The sequence below is a fragment of the Lepisosteus platostomus genome, chromosome 12 (assembly GCF_059453375.1).
Source record: "Lepisosteus platostomus isolate fLepPlt1 chromosome 12, fLepPlt1.hap1, whole genome shotgun sequence".
Classification (NCBI taxonomy): domain Eukaryota; kingdom Metazoa; phylum Chordata; class Actinopteri; order Semionotiformes; family Lepisosteidae; genus Lepisosteus; species Lepisosteus platostomus.
In genome coordinates, this window is record NC_142622.1 from 23,619,309 (window position 1) to 23,642,709 (window position 23,401).

Consider the following 23,401-nt stretch of genomic DNA (forward strand, 5'->3'; position numbering starts at 1 on the left):
TACATATATGTTTACAGAAAGCCCATGATGCGTGTTCAGAATGAGGAGTGGGACAGTGGCTAAAGTCCCCAGTTCTGCTTTGACAGACAGTAAATTTCAATACAGAACAGTAATTCTGATTTCAATACTGCTCTCTGATCCACTTAAGAAGTTTTTAACTGGGCACATGTGCATTGGACACAAAAAGATTTCTTTTGGGGGTGGGGGTTATGATTTAATCCCTGAAATCTGAGACACTGTCAAATTGCAGTCTGTAATTTTTGCTGTTTCTACACCAGTTTATGGAACTTACTTCCTAACTGTTTTATCCAATTCTGCCAGTGTACAAGCCACAAGTCAGATAATTTCCCACCTGGATTGCACTCATGATTATCACCAAAACATAGGAAAGCAAAAAGCAGATATAGTTTCAATTTATTTTTTTGACCAGTCTGCCTCCAAAATAAACGTGCCAACTCTGCACAACTACTTCATCTATATCAGTGAAAACTATTGCAAAGAAAACAACGTTACCAATCTTTTGGGTTCAGCCCATTCACTTCCAGTCTCTTTCACAGTCTCCAAAAACATACTGCACAATGAGAACCTGTAATATATACATATTTATTTGCTATTATCATCATGTCTTTGTAAGCCCTATTGATCACCTTGCATCAATCATGCTGAAGTCTGCATTTCCATTCCTGACCTTGGTGTTGGAATACACTGTAACTATATCTTAGGCCTCAGAATACAGCAGTTAAGCATTACATCATTATAACCCACAAAAATAAAACAACGGGGTTCTGTATTACACTCTGCAGTAACAAACCAAAGCAACACAAATCGAGGAACAACTTTCCAGTCCTGGTGGGACTGGCCCTGAACAGGAAAGCTCTTGGTGCAGACCCTCCAAAAGTAGTAGGAGACAGTAAGAGAGCAGAAGCTCTCATGACTGCAGAAATCTTCTTTTCTATTACTGACTATCGCAATTCTTTTCTTCTTTTGTAAGAGTACAAATAACAGTGAGGAGAGCATTTTAAAAAGGCTTCACTATACTCTTCAGCATTATAGTTATGTTTGGGTCATCATCATTGAAAAGAGCAAGTAAACACAAATGGGCAAGAATTCCAAACTCCCCGGGGTGCCAATTTCATGTCGATAGTGTATTTTATTTAATCACAAATATGCTATATGTAGCACTGTGATGGATTTGTTCATTCCTAGTCATCTTTATTTTAAATATTATGCAGCAGGTACCATCTGTTCGGAAGTGTCTACATTAATCCAGTCAAGCTGTGGTGGCTGCCTGTATGTGAATGTGTGTAGGAAAGAAAGGGAGTATGTGCAGTGCAGGTGGGAGTGATCAAGCAGACTGATTGAGATTCTCCTGGGAAGACTATGAAACAAATATATATACTGTGTATGTATATTTTAAGCCACATACTGTACTTGGGAAAACACTGAGTCATTATTTAATTAAGAGGTATTGCATAGTCTGGATAAATATTGTCACAAATCAGCTGCATACAACATAATATCATGTATTGCTTAATATTAGTAGCAGTCCCCGAGTCTCAACACATTTGAAAAGAAGGTTTCTGAAAGTTTCACTAAAGCATACTAAAACAACATACTGTACAAAAACTGGAACGTCCTTTACAATGTATGGAAATGTACAGAAAACTAAATATTTTGAATCCACAGTTCTTTTTTTGTTTTAGGTTGGATATGTAAAGCTTCTGTACATGTAGATTTCTGAAATCTCTTCACTAGTAAATAAACTGCCAAGGCAAAAATAAAGAAATGTTTTCAGGGATCTAAGATGTAGGTAAAATGCAAGATATAAAGGGGTGGCTACTTTATGCACTGAGAGATCAAACTGCATTAAAGCTGTTATTTCACTGTTAGTTACCTACTTCCTTACAGCTTTTAAAGACTGCAAAAAGGATCATTAGTTTCTGCACATTGTGGATAATCAATCAGATACCTGTAATTAGGAAGTATATTTATGCAAATTACTACCATGTAGACTGAAAACATTCTCTACATTCTAACCATTTCAAAATCAATGGTCATGATCATGAAACGAGTTTTACAGTACGAATGACATTCAGCATTCTCTGCTATGACAGATGTCTTCCAGCTAGCCATGACCATTTAAAAAAGACAACAAATATTTTAAGTAACGTTGCATTACAACTTCAAGTAATAACAGAGAACAGAAAAAAGTTGGTGAAATCAACTGTATAATACAAGATTTCACAAAGGTATGAACAAGTGAAGACCTTTGTTTACAAAATGGACAAAATCAAATCTTTTTTCCCTTGTATTTTGCTGTCTATTATGACCCACGGCATTCCTCTTTAGCGGTGATAGCTTCAAAAGCCAGACACATTTCGGAATAGGCAACAGGAAAGCGGAAAAAAACCTCTCAGAGAGTCTCAGATGTAGGTCTGGAAGAGAACTTGGTTAAAATGAATGATGTTTTCAATCACATCAACCGGTGTTATAGCAGAATGGAAATGTATTTGCTCTGCTACAGGGTGCAAAGGCATTACCTTTTTAAACCAAGATAGTGTAGGTGCCAACTATTCACGGCAGAAATTAAAAACAGCTCTCACTAATGATATCGGAACAAAATCACAAATAGCACTGAAGAGGATAAATAAGACAATCTAAGCATAGTATAATTTTAAATTAGGAGACTGAAAAATTAGTCTAATATCTGAAATGCGTAAACCCCATTATTCACTATGTCCCATGTGTTCTAAATAAGCAAAGGGATACAGATAACCACTGTGTGCAGGAAAACAGACAGATGCACTAATGTTCTCACAGGGCAAATTCTAGAGCCCACTGACAAATAAAACCCATATGGGCTAATGAATAGTTTCCATTGCTGTAATCATGGCCAACCAAATTAAACCAACTGAGAAAATACCCATCTCATGCTTTCTTTAAACCTTTTTTAAAATGTTGGTGTTTCTGTGTATAGAGTAAATCCTTAACAATTGGTGGACAAAATAGCTGAAACCTCTAAAACAGTTGATTACTAGGAATGAAACTGCATTTCTCTGTTGTACTACAACTTTTGAAAACATTTTGTACACATCTTGCAAATAATGAAAAAGAAACATCAACTCAGAACAGAACCCAGGGCTCAAGAGCCGTGAGGTAGCAGCACTATAATAAAATTGAGATGTCATTAAATTAATCCAGAGCAAAGTGTATCCAAATGTCTGTACATCACTGTACAACGTCTGTACCTCACTTAACTGTGGTTTTGGAATATTAATCAGTCTTCCCAATTTCATGTTTCAATTTTATAGAATGCATGTCAATTATTAACAGTTATTTTTTAGAAAACTATTAAATATCAGGGGCAATTCACAAATTGTGACAAGATATGGGTGACCTATATCGCCATCTGAGGCACGGTCAATATTCTGTACATGTGACCTTGGACTTCCTTCATGCTCTCTCAACTGCAGTATTCATTCTTGCCCTGGAAAGAATGAACTCAAATAAGGACTGGATGGAAAGTAACATAACTGAACATTCTACAACTGAAAAAAGGATTAAAGATTTCTATAAACACATTTATGAAGACAGTACACAAGAATACATTGCAAATAATTAGCAGCAGATTCAGCAGCAACCTGTGATCAGTTTTCAGAAAGCAAAAGGAGGAATACTAAATTTGTTCAAATGCATTCTTTACCACTGGAATTTTTCAAATTATTTTTACTTAGCAAATTATGAAATAATCAAGTAACCTTGAAAACCTCACTTCCCATATTATCCTACTGATTTTCGAGTAAGGTCTGAATACACCATGATTAAGATAACCAGTTTGCTCCCTATATCTTGGTGCATTTCTTCTGTGTTATTCAAAGGTATCACTTACTCATGATAATTATAACCAAAAACTTTATGGGCAAAAACACAGCTTTGTCATCATGCCAGCAGACAATCTCAAGCATGTCTGCATCAGTTATACTATGGAAACCATGAGATGTACATGTAATAACATTCCTGTTGTGATTGGCACAACAGGAATCACAATGTTTTTCTGCATTCTAAATTGCCAGCTAATAAAATGATGAATTTATGTCCTTTTCCTAGGATTCCCAAAGCATAATGGGATACTAATTTGCAATTACTAAATTCTTAAGAGTACGTGCAATGGACAGTGACACATACAAGCACATACTGTACACATTTATAAATGCAGAAAAACATAAAGGCCAATTTTGGGACGTACTATTTGGACACTAGTCTGATCAAGATGGGTAATGGCAATTTTGTTTGCTTTTTCCCCCCAGACACTCTTGTAACCACTGCCCCTCACCTCATCCCTCTATCATTTCTGACTTTTAGCTCTTGGTCTGGTCAGAGGGTGAAGCTTTGGCTTGGTTTGACAACTAATTGGTCAACTAATTCAATAAGTATCAGAATAATAGACAGGTAGATGACCCAACCCAAGGACACTAGACCCCTCCTCTGTAATCTTTTCTTCAGCCTTGAGAATGCCTGAGGTTTTGAGTTTACTGTGCAAACTTCAAGAACCACATGTGGCTTGGCATTCAGTTTCCACAAGGATGACTCAGACCCATGCCAAGAAATTGCCGATTTAAGCTGCTCTGGTATTAATAGACCACATAAATGGATGACTTAAAATGTAATTTAAACCTTTTATGAGCATTCTGCTGTTCCTAGTGGCTTGTAATTTTGACAAAACTGAACAGGGTCCTGGTGATCATATAGCACATGAAATAATGTCTTCTAAGAAGAACAGAAAGTTTCTGCTTTGCATCATTATCGCACTTGCATATTTCATCTATCTCACTTCGCATGCACTTTTCCACTGGAGTAGAATGATCTGCAAAAGATCAAACCACTATCAGGGTAGCAGTATAGACATAGCCTAAATCTCCCTCTATAATGAAGACGCCTGCGTTCCTCTGTTACTCCTCTAAGTTCGGTAATCGAAAGCTTAACATCAAATCTGCATCTTGAGTATTAAGAATCGAGTAGCTGTCATAGCTGCACAACACCTCCAGCAATAAAGCTAAATCACAGTAAAAAGAAGATCTAGAATGATACTGTTCAATTACGAATAAGGAACATTAGCATTAAAAGGTGCATTATAAAATACAAGCTGGCCTATCTGGACAAAACACAATGTTTTTAATTTGGAATAGTCCTTGGCTAAAGCAGTAGTTGGCACCGATCTTTATGATATAAATCTCTATGAGCACCATTCTCATTTACTTGAAGGGATTCTTTTTTGATAGTCTATGCTTTCTTCTTAATCCACCAATTACGCAAACAGTTAATTGGGAATGCCAGACATATCAGGCATTAAGATGTTACTTTTACCGTGCACAGTATAAAAGTAATGTTTTTTTCCCAATCAATAAAAAAAAAATTAAAAAAAATAGGACAGTACAAATAGTGCTAGAAAAATCTTATAACTATCCGTTATAGCAGTAGTAGTAGCAGTAGTCATTTTCCCCAATGTGTTATAAAGTGCCACAGTTCACACGCGCTCCGCCACGTTCTGTGTGTCTTCTCTCCTGCTGATCTGTGGTTTGAGCAGAACGTCGGAGAGAAGTGCAACTTTCTGGCTGCGGGTCAGCTGTGTGGGAGCCAGGCTCCCCTCCTTCCTCTGTTCCCTGCATGTGTGGGCTAGCTGGACTCCAGTGACTGGCCCCGCTGCTCCTCGTACACACGCAGGATGGCCTCGCACACGAAGCGATACTGACTCTGTAAACAGAAATATCAGGACATCAGGTAAGAGGCTGCACCATCTCTGGAGATCCAGACACAGAGGCAGGACTGAGTGTCCCTCCACAGTGCCCTCTACTGCTCTGATGTTTATAGAGTGAGGAGGAGGCACCACTAGACAGCGTGACTGAGCATTTGTGACTATGGCCATATACATAATGCATTTTCAGTCAGTCTGTATTGGAGAGTTTGTTCTGTAGATTGGAAATTTCTGTGAACTGGGTATTTATAAAACAAGCCATATGCTATGTAACCTCTTGCATTTTAAATTCCATCAGTACTTTATTCCTTTTAAGAAAGAGTGTCTGGTAACATTTAGTTTACATATAAGAAGCATGTGGCTTCACAGTGAATGCCTTTATTATATCAAAACTTGTTCAAGTCCACCTGCTAACTACAACTCATAAATGCAGCTTGATGTGTGGTTTCCATTCTGAAGAAGCACAAAACTTAAGACAAAAACCCGCCCGCAAATTTGCAATTCGATACTTGGACAATTGCATTTCAGTTTGTCCCTTGGATATCATTATTCTATGAGAATGAGAATGTAATTCTAGGTAGTATAATAAAGGTCAGGATCAGACATAGTACTTAAAAACCAAACCAGTAGCACATTGAAGTCAGCATGCCAGTTTCCCTCTAAGCACCTTGTTACTGATGGCTAGGAAAAACATACACAGTAACAGTCAGCATACTGAATATAAGGAAGACTATCTAGTTTTTCCTCAAATATTAATACCACACCTGCCCTTTAGTCTCTTTAATGTTTTATAAAAGGAACTTATTATCTTAAAGGGCAGCATGGCACTGATCATAACATTAAGAAAGAGCAGTCTAACTCAGAAAATAGAAGGATAAAAAAGGATTAAATTTAAATATATATGCTACAGAGCCAGAATGTGTTATTCAATTGCAATTAACATCACTTTGAATCTGTACACACACAAAGAGGGAAAGAGTAGGAAAAAGAAAAAGAAAGACTGAAATCTGTGTAAAATATTGTACAATGGGGGTTTTTTAATTAAGAAGAATTGGCTCAAGAGATCAAATACATCTTCATACAGCACTTGGATAAGTGTGAAGAATGCAGAAACATTCTGATGTTAAGCTTTATGTGGAAGCTGTACATGAAACACTTTTCTACACTGAACTATGAAGAAGGACCCAGGTTAACCCTTTCCTCATCAGTAATAAGGGCTAGCACTCAAAGCAGAAGTGATGTCCTACTGTATGTAACAGATTAAAACATGGTAGACTGGCATTACCTATCAATGTGCCAAAGGGTGGGCTCTGGCTTGAACATTGTGACTGCTGTACGTTCCAGACATGAACTGCAATTTAGTGATGGACACGTTTACTAGAGTTTTAAAAGGCAGGAATTTCACTGTTGAAGTGTTTTAACTAATCCCTTCAAAGTCATGGAGAAATAGAACAGTTACTCATTATATTCAGAATCACACTGTACATAGCCTACCTCTAAATCAGAATTTCAACACCTTCCATGAAAGGACAAAGACAAACATTACATTTTGGAGACTTAAAACACACTGTTGTTGTTCCCTGGAGGGAAAAGCACAATCTGAGGAACAATTCCCATTCTCTCAGAAAAAAGTCCCTATGTTTATAGGGTAGGTAAATACCTCTCTCAGATATACTCTAGCACTGCTAAAGAGAAAAATACTTAGGAATCAACAATTCTGAGGAAACAAAGACATTACCCTTGCATGAGCAAATAGATTTCTTCAAAACAAAGCAATTATACCCTTTAAGAAACAGTTAATTTATTAATAATAACCAATTTCAACATTTAACACAATTACACTTTAAAAAAGGTTATCTCCAAAGTCGTATTTCACAATGAATAACTGTCAGTTACAATAATAAAAAGGCCCCATGAGGTTAAAACGCAGGCCGCAAAATGTCAGCACGGCAGGCTCTTGCAGTAACCTGTTATTATGATAAAGGAAAAAAAAAACGCTTGAAGAAAAGAGGGCATGTTGCTGGCTTACTGTTCTGGGAAAGGGCACAGATCAGGGACCTGCATTCTTTTATAACTGGAAGGGGCTGTTCCAGCTGTGAGGCGTTAAATGTGCTGACTCATTTGAAGGTTCTAGATATTTTCATTTTTTCCTGTGCGATTTATTTACTTAGGACAAACAATGTCAGGTCTGAAACCCTTAAGTAATGAATTAACTGTTCAAACAGCCTGCTTTCCTGAGATATACAGCGGGAGACGAACATTGCTTATTTCTACCTTCTCTAGTGGGAATTTGATGGTGAAGAAAGAGAAAAAAGAGCAGTGTCTTAAATATAGCCTCATTTCATTCACCTTTTTTAGGGGTTGCAAAGTGCATTGATAAATACCACTATAAGTAATGACATTATAATGGTTTATAACATCATTAAGAAAATGTAATGGATTTTTTCTGTTGAGTTATTAATGGCAACACAAGCCAAAGTGTTATTAATTTTTGTGTGGATTTGTGAGTGTTTTAGTACCTGGTAAATTGCATTTTTACTTCCTGAGTAAAGCTATTCCATAAACTACACAACCATAAATAACTATAACATGGTCAGGAGCTACTGTACCACTGTCAGAATATGTGGTACTAAATTACTCTACATAAAGCAAACTCTAAGGTAGAAACTACAGATCCAAATGTAAACATGAGTCAGAAACATAATAAGTCACTTAAACTCCAGGTATAATAGTTGTGTAATAACTTAGTATAGTAACATATGTAATGGTGTCTGACAAACTTCATGTTGAGTGAAATTTGTAGATTTGAAATGCATATGCCTAAGTGAACTGTCTGCAAACAAAATCAATGTCTGGAACATAGAAAAAAATTATCCGTATGGTATGCAGGATACAGTGATATCCGTACAGTATATCAGACTACCCTCTTCCATCACAATATCAAGAATGGAACCAATTCAATCTGATAAAATTCATGTTAAATGCCTCTCAGTATATACCGTGATTATTTTCGAAAGGCAAAGAAACGTGCTAGTTTTATAGAGTTCATCTCTTCCAAAGAAAGGAGAATCCAACAAACAGCTGTTAAGTTAAAAACTTTAATTTGCTTGCTCAGATACCCAAACTCACCGCAGTCTGCACCATCATGGCTCTCTGGTCCCTCATGGTTCGTACAATGTCCAGTGGGTAAACAGGCTGGTTCTTTTCAATTAGCTCCACTGCTGTCTCCATGGTAACAAGGACACCAGTTCGGCCAATCCCAGCACTGTAAAAGATTCCCCACAATAACACACAGCTGGGTAATCCTAGAAAAGCCTGGAAATACTACAACCACAAGTGTGAAGCCATTTATGGACTTATTTAGATTAATCTACTGTGTCTCTACTGTATTGCTCCTTTTGAGTTTTATGAATATTCAATATGTACTTAAGTTACTTATAAGAGATAAGATCACTTTACTAGCCATATACAATTTCTTGCAATAGGAATTTGTCATTTTGCATACTCCAGCTTTCTTTCCACGAGACACACAGATTCACAGACAGGGAGAGAGAAGCTTGGGGTCAAAGTGCAGGGTCAGCCACTTATACGGCGCCCCTGGAGCAGTTGGGGTTAAGGGCTATGCTCAGGGGCCAAACTGAGAAGGATTCCTCTGCTGGCTGTGGGATTTGAACCGGCAACCTTCCAGCCACAGATCCTTAGCCACAGTGCCAATTCTCTGCCCCAATTTGTATACTGAGTATGAATTCATGGTACCCTAACACAAATAATGCTGAAAAGAGATACTCTATAAAAGTCATAGATCCTAGATTGTTTTATTCCCAAGAATGAACTCTTTAAAGATTACAACCCCTACCATCTAACAAAAGTTCGGAGAAGCTGGGAGAGACAAGAAAGGAATTGCACAAGCAATTGCAACATTAGATTTTATCATTTTTTTAATTTTACACCAATAAGCATCAACATCTTTTTTAGAGAAAACAAACTGCAATTTGCTCACGTATATTACAAGTTTTCTAACGGCTTTATCCAATTCGGGGTTGTTGGTGAGCTGGATCACATTCTGGCAAGCTGAGGCCACTAGGCAGAATACACCCTGGATGGGACAGCAGTCCATCACAGGGCAGACAGACAGACAAACTGACACCGGGGTCAATTTTCTCAGAATTAGTATTTCTTTGGACCAGGGGAGGAAACTGGAGCACCTGGCAAAAACCTCAACAAACATGGGGAGAACATCTAACACAATCTCCACACAGATAGCACCCCAGGAATTGAACCATAGACCCTGGAGCTGCAGGACAGCAATGCTAACTACTGTGCCTCCATGCTACCCTACAAGGTTGCAATTAATTATTAATAAGTTATGTCAAACGTTTCTAAAATGCAAGTCCCGTCAATGCAAAGCAAATTTAAAGAAAAATATTTACAATGGCAATAGCAGGAACTACTATTTCTGTGGGTAAACGGAAATAAACACCATTGTTATTTTTAAAGAGCACTGCTGCAGTGAGATCAACAGATACAGTTAAAAAAGTATTCACACTCACTCTCAACACAGCCAGAAGATGTACATATCAGTATTGATTATATTGAGATTACTTTGTTAGGGACCAGACCTGTGTTCCATGGAAAGTTGTTGTTGCGTTAGACCACTGAGGATTAAATAGATAATTAACAATTCTACTGTATTTTGGATGAGCACGTTTTGGGACATTCAGTGTGGGTCACATGAAGATGGATGGATGTTTGCTCGTTATACCTTCCAGCACTTAGGGGCAGCAACATGCTGTTGATGTTACCGGAACATTCGTTTTTATGGGACAGGGTTGTTAGCATTCTGCCCAACCTCCAACATGGAGGACCTGGTGCCAGACATGGGACACAAACCCACTGCTCTGAGATTATGTGTCTCATGCTCTACCAACAGAGCTAGTCAGGGCCGGTCACGTGAAGAACATTAAGAAAAAGAAAAAGGTTTGCAAACAATTGTGTTAAAAGAAATCTTATAAGAAAAAGGGTTACAAAAAGGAAGTGGCCATTTGATCCATCTAACACATTTGGTTTTAAGGCAGGTACTGTAATTGGTCTGAGGATCTCATCCAGCTGTTTCTTGAAATAAGTGATGGTATCAGTTTTGACCACATTGCTTGTTTCAGACACCCTTTGAGTGAAGTAGTACCTCCAGGTCTTGGTTGTAAAAGGCATATATATCCTCTTAGTTTCAATTTGTGCGCTTTAGTTTGTGTTACACTGTTGATTCCAATTACCTCTAAACATTTGGAATATTTGAATTAAGTCCCCTCATAGTTCTGTGTTCAAGGCTACAAAGGTCCAGTATTTTCTTATTGGTGAACCCGAGGTCTGACCTGGGTATAATTATCTTTCTTGTTTTACTGTTGATCAAATTTGATCACAGCTTTACAATTGTGGTCTAACTGGCATGCTATACAATTTTAGGATAAAATGTCTTGCGTTACGTTATGTGCTTTTAACGATATATCCTACCATTTCTGGCCTTTTTCATTGCTTCCCGCAATGTCTACAAGAGGGATATAAGATTCATTTGCTTTGGGCATTTGATTTCAATGTACTTCAGGTGGGCCCTACATACCATAAATTACAGAAATACAAGGTACATCCTGCATACAGTACATGCATAGTATTGTTTGTTGCATTGTTACTTTTTGGATTGAGGTGTTTATTTTTATTGTATTTACAATATATGTACCTTTTTAAATGCGATATTAAATACAGTCATTGCATCGTCACTAGATGTAAATTAAGCAGAACTTACAGATGACCTTCTGGGTATGGGACGTTTTTCAGCAGTATTAACTATTTAAGATGGGATAGCTGTGATTGTACTGTGTGCTACTGTATGTATGTCTATGTTCTGTTCTCCTATTGAAGCCCATTGGACAAATAAAATGCTGTTTCTGGGAAACATCAGCCCGCTTGCTTGGCTTTTTAAAACTCTCTGACACTTTTTCAGGACTCACCTGCAGTGGACAAACAGTGGGTCACTTTCACCCCTCTTTTGCCGGATAAAGTTCACAAAGTCCAGGAAGTCAGAGGGGTCATCAGGCACACCGTGGTCAGGCCAGGCTACGTACTGCAGGTGAGTGACGCTGCGCTCCTCTCCTGTCTGGGAGAGGAAGACTGTCATTAGTGGGACTGTGGAAGGCCAAAAAGATGCAGAGGCAATAAAATCAAATACCTGAAGATTAGAGAGTAAAGAATCTGGAAAGACTATACAGTACACGTCTTTTTACCCCTCGCTCTGGTTTCCTTGTAACTTGTTTAGTGATGTGTTCAAACTCCTACAGTATAAGCCATTTCTTAATTCTTAATTGATCCTACTAAAATATCCTCTATAGCAAAGCTTCATACCTTTTGATTGACATCGTTAAGCAGCCCACATACCAAATTTTGGATGAGAGGAAATACTCATGCAATATTTTCTACCTTCTTAAACTTGCTTGACTTATTCTTAATGAGAAAAACTATAAGGTTTCAAACACTTGGCTCACTCAAGTCTGTGTTAGAATGTTAAGTGTTTCTTCCAAGTACTGGAACATTTGGGTTTTGGTTATGCTTTTTTTCCCCCCCAAAGTTGTACACTGAAGTTAGTGTACTGGAAAAAGATCCGTGAGCATGGCCGAATAGGTCTTCAAAATTAGTCACTTGAGACTGCACAAAGCCTGGTCTTTTACAGCTTGGCCAAGTATTCTGTGGAACACGTGCTGCTTAACCATCGTTCCCAAGTCCAAAAAGCGCTTTTCTCAGTCGCTAATTAATGTGTCCTGAAAACAATTTGCCTTGCTTGAGTGAAGCACTGCAGAGCCCAACATATTGCCATTTTTATCATCAATAACTGGCATACAAGCCCAGTCTTTCAGCTTCTCAGGAAAACAAACATCAAACATAACAAACCATTAGCCTTTAGAGCATATTATCACATATGAAATGTGCAGGAGATAGAGACATTTAACTTAATGCAATGAATGACTGCTTCTGCATTCTGAATGTAAGAATTTAAAAGATGTTCACCAAGAATGGTATTACATTCAAATTTGGTTTTCTTAGATATGATTCTATTATCAGCAGGCAGAGCTGTCTTGTTTATTTTGACGACACACAAGTAGCATGAATAGAGCCTGGGTACTTGAGTAACGTGAGAAGATTACTGTATTTATTCTTAAAAAGAAAGAAAATAAATATAAAGAGACTGAGGCTGCATATAAAACCACTTCACTGATGAGTGTGAGAATAAGTGAAAAATAAAAATGTCTAAATGAATCTAAAGAGATCAGAATAAAAGACGGAAGAGTGAGCAAATTAAGGTTTTTAGATTTCCTTAAACTATTTAATTCCTTACCTAATTACTGAATAAAATCAATAAAGTAAGCAACATGCTGACCCATAAATGGATTGCAAACTGAGCTGTACATATCAACTGTTTGGGCATTAACATCGCCAACTTAAATTGATAAAATCCATTGAATCATCTGGTCTGTACAACTGTAAATATTTGTTTAATAACAGATAACACATAATTAATTTGTTTTAATGTTTTTTTAAAACAGGTTTTGCCTTGGCTGGATCCAAGTCATTTTCATGGTTATCAACATGAAAACCAGTTTCCTGACATTATCTCCTTTCTCTGTTCACAAACTAGAAGTCAGTACTTTAAACTCCCATAGTAGATCACAAATGGATGGTGATCTTGACTAAACAAATTCTTAATTAAGAAAACGAACCTGTGGATCCTCCTTCCCTTCTAACTCCCTTCTGGCACTGTCCTTTCAATTCTAAAGGATTAGATTACGCTAAGAGAGGTCAGGGACAGGAACAGACGGGCTGCTCTTCCTGTGCAGTTTCATAGATGCTGCCTTGGAAATTACTGTGTGCTCTGGGTACTTTCTCAGAAGTCTGTGATAACAATCTGCTGCAGATAAACAGAAAAACTTACAGATAAAGACAACTGTAGCATTGGAACAGTCCATAAACTGTGGCGCAGTCCTATTTTCTCACAATGTACACTGAATATACAAATATATCCATCAGGTAGTGAGTGACTTACAGTTCAAGTCTAAGGCATGAAGCAGACATGTGCTTTTATCTGCACCATCGTGTGCTTGGATTTCTGTTGCAACTGTTCTGTCTTCTCGGTTCCTTATCTTACTGTTGTACATCTTTAGACCTTAATCCTTCCTTGCTTTTGGAAACTGAAGGCTGATGAGTTTTGCTACTTATGTGCTTCAGCCCTTTTATTAAAAGAGAATGGATCCCTTTAATACCTAAATGATATTAGACCTGTGACTCATTATGCAGATTTCTTTACTCATCTACAGTTTTGCTTTTGGAGAAATACAACAAAGTAGTCCATGAATTCAAATGACCATTTAAGAAAACCTTTAGATCAAAGTTTAATTTTGCATTTAACAATGTATACTCATTTGTTGACCTTACACTTGTTTTTGTCGAAATTTCCTCTTATTTATAGTGACATAGCAGCTTTCCAAATTAAAACACTTTCTTGCTCTCTGCTGAAAAAGCATTCCTTTCTATGATAAATCAATGCTGTCATTAAAAGCTGGTATACGATTCAATGAATAGATTATATTATATATAATAGATTAATAGTCTATTGTTACCTAGAAATGATTAAAAAATGCTACTCAGGACCGGTATGTACGTTGTACATACAAAAACAAAATACACCACCTCATAAAACATACATTTTCCACTAAGTGGCAACTCAGAACTAAACAAAACAAACCTTCAACAGTCAGTAGTTTTGAAATGACAGAAACCTTAGCTCAGGTGCAGCAGAGTCTTCAAATGCATCTACTATAGGGGATAATTCACTTTGCGAGAAACACTACAGCTGCCTGCTCTCTGGCTGCCCTCTCCTTTGTGGTGATACATTCAGATTCCCATGGCAACAGCAGAGTGCGAACAAGAGGTTCATTTCAAGGTACACTAATCTGACAATCCTGTCCTGGTCCCTGTATGAGATAACAGCAAACTTCCTGGACAAGGAGCTTTATTTCTGCTCCTGTCAAAGCCAGAATTGAGAAAGGAGTGAAAAACCCTCTACTTTTAAGGCAAAATGCCACAACAGGAAGCAAAGGATCAAAAGTGAAAGAACCATAAAGGTGGAAAATAATATGGGATAATAGATCATAAATCAATGATTTATTATTTAATTTATTTCCATCTAGAAATGCACTAAATATTTTACATACAAGATTTTTGTAAATGACGCTTATCACAGAAAAGGGATCAGTAGTAAGGGGTAATTGTAGCAAGATTAACAATGAGGGTACATTTAAAATCAATAAATCACTGAGGCTCAATGGTATTTTTCTGGTCCTTCTTGGCAGATTTTCTTAAAATTGCTCAATTTGCTTGGGAATTGTTTATGGTGAACAGCAGTTTTGCTACAGATTATCAATAGGATTCGTCCAAAAAAGTGAATGTTTGTCACAGTTTTGTCTGAAGCAGGTTTTCCCACTAAATTGTGACTGTCATTTTGTGCATTAATGTTCCCATGAATTTTGACTCTCCTGCACATTAGAAGGAGATTTATAGCAATAGTGCCACCGGTTTGACAATAGGGATGGTGTTGACCAAGTTTTGGACTACGTTGGCTTTGCTTTAGATGTATCTATTTGCAATTAGACCAAAATAGTCCAATTCTCTCTCACAAAGCCTTAGGTGCATTGCTGCAAAATGTCATGTGGGAATTGAGAAGTTTTCCCTTACTTCCATCCAAGCACGCTTTGTGGATTGACTGGGCTATTGTTGACCTTTCAGTCAGGCTTAAGAAAAACAAAATGAAGACTTTGGAGTGGCCTAGTCAAAGTCCTGACCTGAATCCGATTGAGATGTTATGGCATGACCTTAAAAAAGCGGTTAAGGCTCGAAAACCCTCCAATGTGGCTGAATTACAACAATTCTGCAAAGATGAGTGGGCCAAAATTCCTCCACGGCGCTGTAAAAGACTCATTGCCAGTTATCGCAAACGCTTGGTTGCAGTTGTTGCTGCTAAAGGTGGCCCAACCAGTTATTAGGGTTAGTGGGCAATCACTTTTTCACACAGGGCCATGTAGGTTTGGATTTTTTTTCCTTTAATAATAAAAACTTCATTTAAAAACTGCATTTTGTGTTTACTTGTGTTATCTTTGTCTAATATTTCAATTTGTTTGATGATCTGAAACATTTCAGTGTGACAAACATGCAAAAAAATAAGAAATCAGGAAGGGGGCAAACACTTTTTCACACCACTGTAACTAAAACTTTTAAAATATCGTGTGGTTACCACATAGAGAATATATGAAATCTTAGAACAAAATAAAAAATAGCAACCAGAATGGATAACCATATACAGACGGGTGAAGTGAGGTAAGAGAATCCACAAGGGAGGCTTAGAGCAGCATTGATTTAAGTAGAAAGATCCTAAATCGTATATAGAGTTAACCCAGGAGACTATTTCCTAAAAACATAGGATCACATACTGTATTGAACATCCTTGAAAAACACACCATCATAACTCCTTCATAAACAGTACATAGTACAATCATAGTAAATCATGTACAGGAATCATATAGCAAACCAGAATCACTGTTACTAAGCTGATTCTGTAGAAAGGTCATGTCATCTATCAATTTCTTAATGCAATCTTCCATAATTCTACCTGACATTTTTTTACCTGGAGTTCTTAGGTTTTAGCTGAAAGTACTATATGTCTATAATGCACAAATGGTTGTAAAGGATCAGGAGTGTGAAGTGACTAAAGAGAACTACTTTGCGACACTACTTATTCACATTTTTCCGAGATCTGTACTTACGTATTTTATTTTTGGGATACTTTAACTTTTACTAAAGTATGTTGGTTTAGAAAACATGGTATTTGTACTCCACTAAATTTCCCAGAAGCATTTTTGTTCCATGTCCCATGTGGGATACTGATATTTACATGGGTTAGGATTCTAATTGTGTAAAGCAAAGGCACATTCTGTGTATCAACAGAATGAATACTGTAATGACCCATTAAACTAAGCACTTAAATGGAGTTTAAATTTGTTTAATTTGTTTAAGAAACAATTCAGAATTGAGAGCATTAGTGACATCTTCTAAATCAACTACTTGCTTGCTTGATCCTATCCTAAATATTATAAATTTGTTTCTAAACCTTGGATACAGCATGTACCGAAATCTCTAAAAATGGCTGTTATTAATTTTTTATTATTATTTTATCGCTAACGTCCTGGAGAAAGCTGTAGCAAAACAGTTATGTATATTTTTGCAAAGAAATTAGGTCTTTGAAGTTTTTTCCAATCAGGCTTTAGACCACACCACAGTACGGAGACTGCTTTAGTCAAAGTACTGAATGACCTACATCTCTCCACTGACCTTGGCTGCATTTCTATTCTTGTGTTATTAGATCAGCGTTTGATACCATAGATCATAACATTCTATTAAACAGACTTGAAAACCTTGTTGGCATAAGTGGACAGATGTTCCTGGTTCAGATCCTACCTAACTAATCGCTATCAATTTTTACAGGTAAATAATGCATATTCTGAGCCTATTGGGGTAAAATATCGAGTCCCTCAAGGTTCAGTGCTTGGTCCTTTGATGTTTTCCTTGTATATGTTACTCCTTGGTCATATAATTCGTAAGCATGACATTAACTTTCACCCTTTATGCAGATGATACTCAGGTGTACATATCAGTCAAACCAGACGAAGTAAAACTGTCTGAAAGACATTAGAAGCTGGATGGCTTGCCACTTCCTTGTGCTTAATTCTGACAAAACAGAAGTGCACGTGCTTGGTCCTAAGGTTGCTAAAACTAGGTTAGCTGAATGTACTGTACCTTGACTGTTGGTGGCTTCTCTGTTGCTCCCAGTACAGTAATTAAAGACCTAGGTATTACTATCGATTCAGATCTTTCATTTGATATTCACATTGAAAATCTTTCTAGAGTAGCCTTCCACCACTTAAGAAACATTGCCAAGCATAGGAGGCTGCTATCTCTCCTTGACGCTGAAAAATTAGTACATGCATTTATAACTTGAAGAGTGGATTACTGTAATGCTGTGCTCTCTGGTTGCTCTTCAGTGTCCCTAAATAGACTCCAGTTAGTTCAAAATGTGGCAGCTAGAGTACTCACAAGAACTAGAAAATATTAACATATAACTCCTGTTCTGTCATGTCTGCATTGGCTTCCTGTTAATTCTGCATTGATTAAAAATTGTCACTGCTCATTTATAAAGCTCTGTATGGTCTTGGCCCACAATATTTGAGTGATCTCTTAGTCCCTTATAATCCCTCTCGTACACTTTAATCACAAGGAGCAGGTTACCTAGTTGTTCCTACAATTAAAAAAGTCACAGCTGGCAACAAAGCATTTTCTTATAGAGCTCCCAAATTATGGAAGAGCCTCCCCAAAGATTCAGACATATCTAAATGTTCAAATGTATGCTAAAAACGTATTTGTTTAGTCAAGCTGATCTGAGAAGTTGCTAATTGATTGCAGTACATCTCGTTTGGCTTTTAGTAGCCGCTAATGACATGCACTTTTTTAATTTCAGAAATTACAGAGTTTCACACAAACATGCTAATCTGCCAATCAATCATGATATCAAGATATGCATCAAAATCTTTAACTCTGTCACTTGCGGTTATTTGGAAATAACTGGTTATTTGGAATTTTTTTGACATGCTCATTCTAACTATATTAAGTGTATACACTTTATAAAAAGCTAAAATGTTTTAACCCTTTCTATGAATATTTGCTTGTATTGTTGTAAAAAAAGCTGTACTTTTTAAAATCCACTTAATAGGGAATACTAATATGGATTCATGTAACTAAGATTTTGGTAGTTGAAAAACAATGTCACTAATGATATTAATTTAAGGATCTAAATACAGCTACAGTGGGGTAAGTGTGTGCCTACTGTATCACCCAGAAGGGTGATAGGCACTCATTCTCTAAAAAGACTCATTCTCTAAAAATAAAATAGTATATAATACTGCATGTACACTATATTGACATTTTTCTTATTTGTATATACTGTATCACAACATGTTAAATATTAAAATGATATTAATAAATTAAAGACATGAATGAGTTAGCAATTCATGTGAATACCGTCAACGGTGGGAGTATAAACCAGTTCATCAAGTTTAAAACAAGCCTTAAAATAAAAAAATATTTTTTATAATTTATAATACAAATTATAATTATAATCTAGAATAAAGCGGTATTAAAAAAACACTGACACCAAAGTATAAGAATGTCTCTGATCATTATCAACTATATTCATTTTATTACTAATAAATAATAATTTCAAACTACTTGTATTCTGTTCAGGGTGATTTGTTTTCACAATGTTCCACAACGCCTAATTTGAGACCCGTTGTTTCAGATGTCAATAACTTTGTAAACAAAATACACAGAGCCTTCAAACCACAAGCAGTAAGCAAGTTCACAACAGTAGAATTACTATTCAAAAGTTATGTAAGAGAAACACCTGACCATATAAAGCAGAATAACACAAACTCAAAATTATGCATCTTGGGTGAGTATTAGGTTCAACCTCTCTTTAATGTGCAAAAGTGTATTTTCTGTTTCTACTCAGATAACAATAAACTACATATACAATTCTTTTGACAGGAAGAAAAGTAGCCACTAGCTTTTTCACTACAGCATGCATTATGCTACATTTTTATTTTCTATTGTTTAATTGGAAAAAGACTGTCTCAAGGGGCGCAGCATTGACAGAGGTTCGAAACCAGGCGTTTTCTGGTGACAGCCCAAGTGTTTCCACACACCACTTAAGGGCTTCACTGTGCCACCTGGCAGTTTTACAAAAAGTGCACTCTGACAACAATATTTTAAGAATGTAGTGCTGAGGTGCACTGCAAATTGCTGTATTATCCAGCACGCACTCTGAATGGCTGGATCTATACATGCAATGTAATTCCATTTTCAGGAAAAAAATACTGTAAAGCGATATTACATTTAAAAAAAGTAGCTACCTATGTATTTTATATAATATATAAAATATTTTCAAGAAATAAAATTACATAACAAAAAAACGGTTTCATCTAATGCAACACAAGTGCTACCAAGCGATCTGTTTTGAGCTGTGAAGGGCTGAAAGCGGTATGCTGGATAGGACTGTGGATTACCGCCTTCTGCTGTTGTGAGTTTTGACACACATTCTAGATGGCTGCATCTGTAGCTACTGAACAACTAAACAAGCAAGATGGACTAAATGGCCTCTTTTTGTTTGCAACCCTTATTTACTATAGTCCAAAAAAAGTCTTAGAAATCTAATTTATACTGTCTGATTTGACATTTATAATGATGAGAACATATAAATTAGATAGATGATTCAGAATACACAGAAAAGTCACCATAGTTACCACTGAGTAGCAAACACTGTATAAATAATACACCGTGTATACCACTGCTGTTATTGTAGTATATTTCATTACTATGGTTATATATATATTATATATGAAAAACTCATGCAGTAAATAAGTAAATATGGATGAAAATAAAAAGGTGACAATGTCCTAAATATTTGAAAATTAAACTCTCTTCACAGGTACTGTAAGTGCTGAAATAGAGATAATTTAATCTGAGAGGCAGTGCTCGGAGTACTTTTATGTCGTATTTATGAGCAGTGCAAAAGCAGTTACTTTTCAGATGATGAAACAAAGACCACATAAAGGTATTTTTTACTTGACACCTTTTAGACTAAAGACTTATTTTTTTTGTCACTACTTAAGAAACCAATGTGACTGAATAATATAATAGTTATTAGGAACAGAATCCATGGGTTGCTTTCCCGCACATTCATCCATTTAATTTGCAGTTGCGAGAAAGACGAGGACAAAAGACTTCAACTTTTTACCCACTGTGTTGAAACTTACCAGGGCAGCAGCACAAGCAATTTCCTTCAGATTTTAATAATATACCTCTACATTACTGAAAATGGCTCCACAGAGGGAAATGAGCGAAGTAGTAATTTCCTAAACATCAAATACAAACACTGTCAACAGGAGATTTAATATAGGAAGCAACATCATCAGCATTTACACCATCCATCACCTGCTTAATTCACGCAAGAGTACAGTGTTTGACTGCATTTTAAGTTCGGCTTTAAAATATACAGTGTGGACACTGATAAATAAAAAAAATAATTCCTACATCCTGTGAAGAAAGTATTTTGATTCTTTGTTGATAAGGTTAATTTTAGTAAACAATTAAGAATATCATTTAAAAACAGAAACTAAGAACTGCCATGCAAATAGATGATCATGTTGACAGATTTTTCAATGGCATCCACACTATTCCACATCATCAACCATATAGATGTTGTTTTCATCTTCCAGAGCCTTTAGTGTACTATACCATAGTAAAAACAGGTTCACGTGCTGCAAAATCTTAGATAATTAAACCATGGTAAAAATAAAGGAGTAGGAAAAGCACGATAGAAACCATGGTAATGAAAAGTGCATGCTTGTCACTTTATAACTTTAGTAAGACTACAAAGCAAGGATGCTAACCAGCAAAGGTCCAGTATGATTCTTTAGTAAACATAATTCCTCCCCATTTATCAATAACCTACAATATAGATGTGCAAAATGAACCACTAACCAATGGTTATGGCATCTGTGACATCCATACCGGTATGACCTGCAATGACAAATAACCACCTGCACATGGCACCTCAGTATCCCTCTATCCATTATCAAAGAGCTGCATATTCCTTGGCTGGTTGTGGCAATCAGGAGCCAAGCTTGAAAACACTACACAGCAGACAGGATTGTAGTCTATTTCAAAATGTCAATTAACCCAGCCATCATGTCTTGGTTGAAGGAAACCTGAGCCCGCAGTGAAACCCTATATGAACATGGAGGAAGCATGCAAAAGCCACAGGAAAAATGTCTTAGTCCAGAATTGAGCCCAGGAGGCAGCACCCACTGCCACACTACTGTGCTGCTGTACTCCAACATACAATTCTATGTGCAATGAGGGCTAGTGTCATCATGCTGTGGGTGTAGCACTTTGCAGCAAGAGGTGAAGGTCTGAAGCCATCACTTTTAAATGTGTTCTATGAAAAAGGAGTGCTGGCTGCCTAGAGCTTGACTCATCCTGGGCTGGTCTTGTCTGTATGCGAATTGCTTACCAATAAAGGTGCCTCCATACAACAAAATCAGCACGTGGATGAATAATACTACCACTGGGATGTTACATTTGTAGAATTTGCCTTAAAAAAGGATTACAGTTTTTTGCTACAGTCAACATTGCTCAGTATTGAATCTTAAAAAGTCTACCCACTGTCTGAACCATACTAGACCTCCTAAATTGAAACTCAATTAAATCCTCACCTCAAGGGAACACAAGCTTATTAGTAAATCTTGAATATGTTAGGAAAAAAAAGTGAGAACAGAAACAGAATCTTGAAATGAGCTTTTAAAACGTCTAACATTTAGATAACTTTTTAAAAAGTGCTTCTAAACAACACTATATCAAAAGGTAGTAATAAAACCTATTTATTTTAAATGAAAACTTTTAGTTTTGAGAGTTATTGGACTGAACTGCTCCCCGAGTTAAATCATTGCTTAATAAAATTAATGAATTTTGATTTAGCTTTTTTGCATTTTTAAGAAGGGGCATACATAGGTAGGAGTTTATCCACCCACTTTCAGATCACTTTATCCAATACAGGGTTGCAGTGGAGCCAGAGACAATCCTTGCAAACAGCTGGCGCAAGGCAGAATACAAGTAATAATAATAATAATAATAATAATAATAATAATAATAATTATTATTGCTTACACTTATATAGCGCTTTTCTGGACACTCAAAGCGCTTTACAGGTAATGGGGACTCCCCTCCACCACCACCAATGTGCAGCATCCACCTGGATGATGCGACGGCAGCCATAGTGTGCCAGAACGCTCACCACACATCAGCTATTAGTGGGGAGGAGAGCAGAGTAATGTAGCCAATTCATAGATGGGGATTATTAGGAGGCCATGATTGGTAAAGGCCAATGGGAAAATTTGGCCAGGACGCTGTGGTTACACCCCTACTCTTTTCGAGAAACCCCCTGGGATTTTTAATGACCACAGAGAGTCAGGACCTCGGTTTTACATCTCATCCGAAGGACGGCGCCTGTTTACAGTATAGAGTCCCCGTCACTATACTGGGGCATTAGGACCCCCATGGACCGCAGGGTGAGCGCCCCCTGCTGGCCCCACTAACACCTCTTCCAGCAGCAACCTTAGTTTTTCCCAGGAGGTTTCCCATCCAGGTACTGACCAGGCTCGCACCTGCTTAGCTTCAGTGGGTTGCCAGTTGTGAGTTGCAGGGTGATATGGCTGCTGGTGCTACTCATTGCTACAAAGACATAATAGAGAATGTCTTTGGACTGTGGGAGGAAAACAGAGCACCCGGAGGAAACCCACCCAAACAAGGGAAGAAAACTTTATATTCCTGTGTCTAGGCTACAGTTTGGATAATGTATTATTTTGTTTTTTGTCCTCTGTAATTGTCCTTTAGGCATTTCCAAGGACCTCCTTTCACATGAGGTCTTGGTGGTTGGTCAGGTAA

At 37.0% G+C, this 23,401-nt stretch overlaps 1 protein-coding gene across 2 annotated transcripts in view; it reads right to left on the minus strand.

The window, feature by feature from the left end:
* Nucleotides 1-962: 962 nt before the first annotated feature.
* The window catches only part of ptpn3 (protein tyrosine phosphatase non-receptor type 3), a 127,035-nt gene continuing 104,596 nt past the window's right edge, over nucleotides 963-23,401 (minus strand). For both annotated transcript variants that reach the window (XM_088601446.1, XM_088601447.1), the window contains 3 exons: nucleotides 11,755-11,900; nucleotides 8,882-9,017; nucleotides 963-5,751 (listed from right to left, as the gene is read on the minus strand). In XM_088601446.1, the coding sequence (XP_088457572.1) occupies nucleotides 5,674-5,751; nucleotides 8,882-9,017; nucleotides 11,755-11,900 (360 nt within the window). In that variant the 3' untranslated portion in view covers nucleotides 963-5,673. The remainder of the gene's footprint in view (nucleotides 5,752-8,881; nucleotides 9,018-11,754; nucleotides 11,901-23,401) is intronic.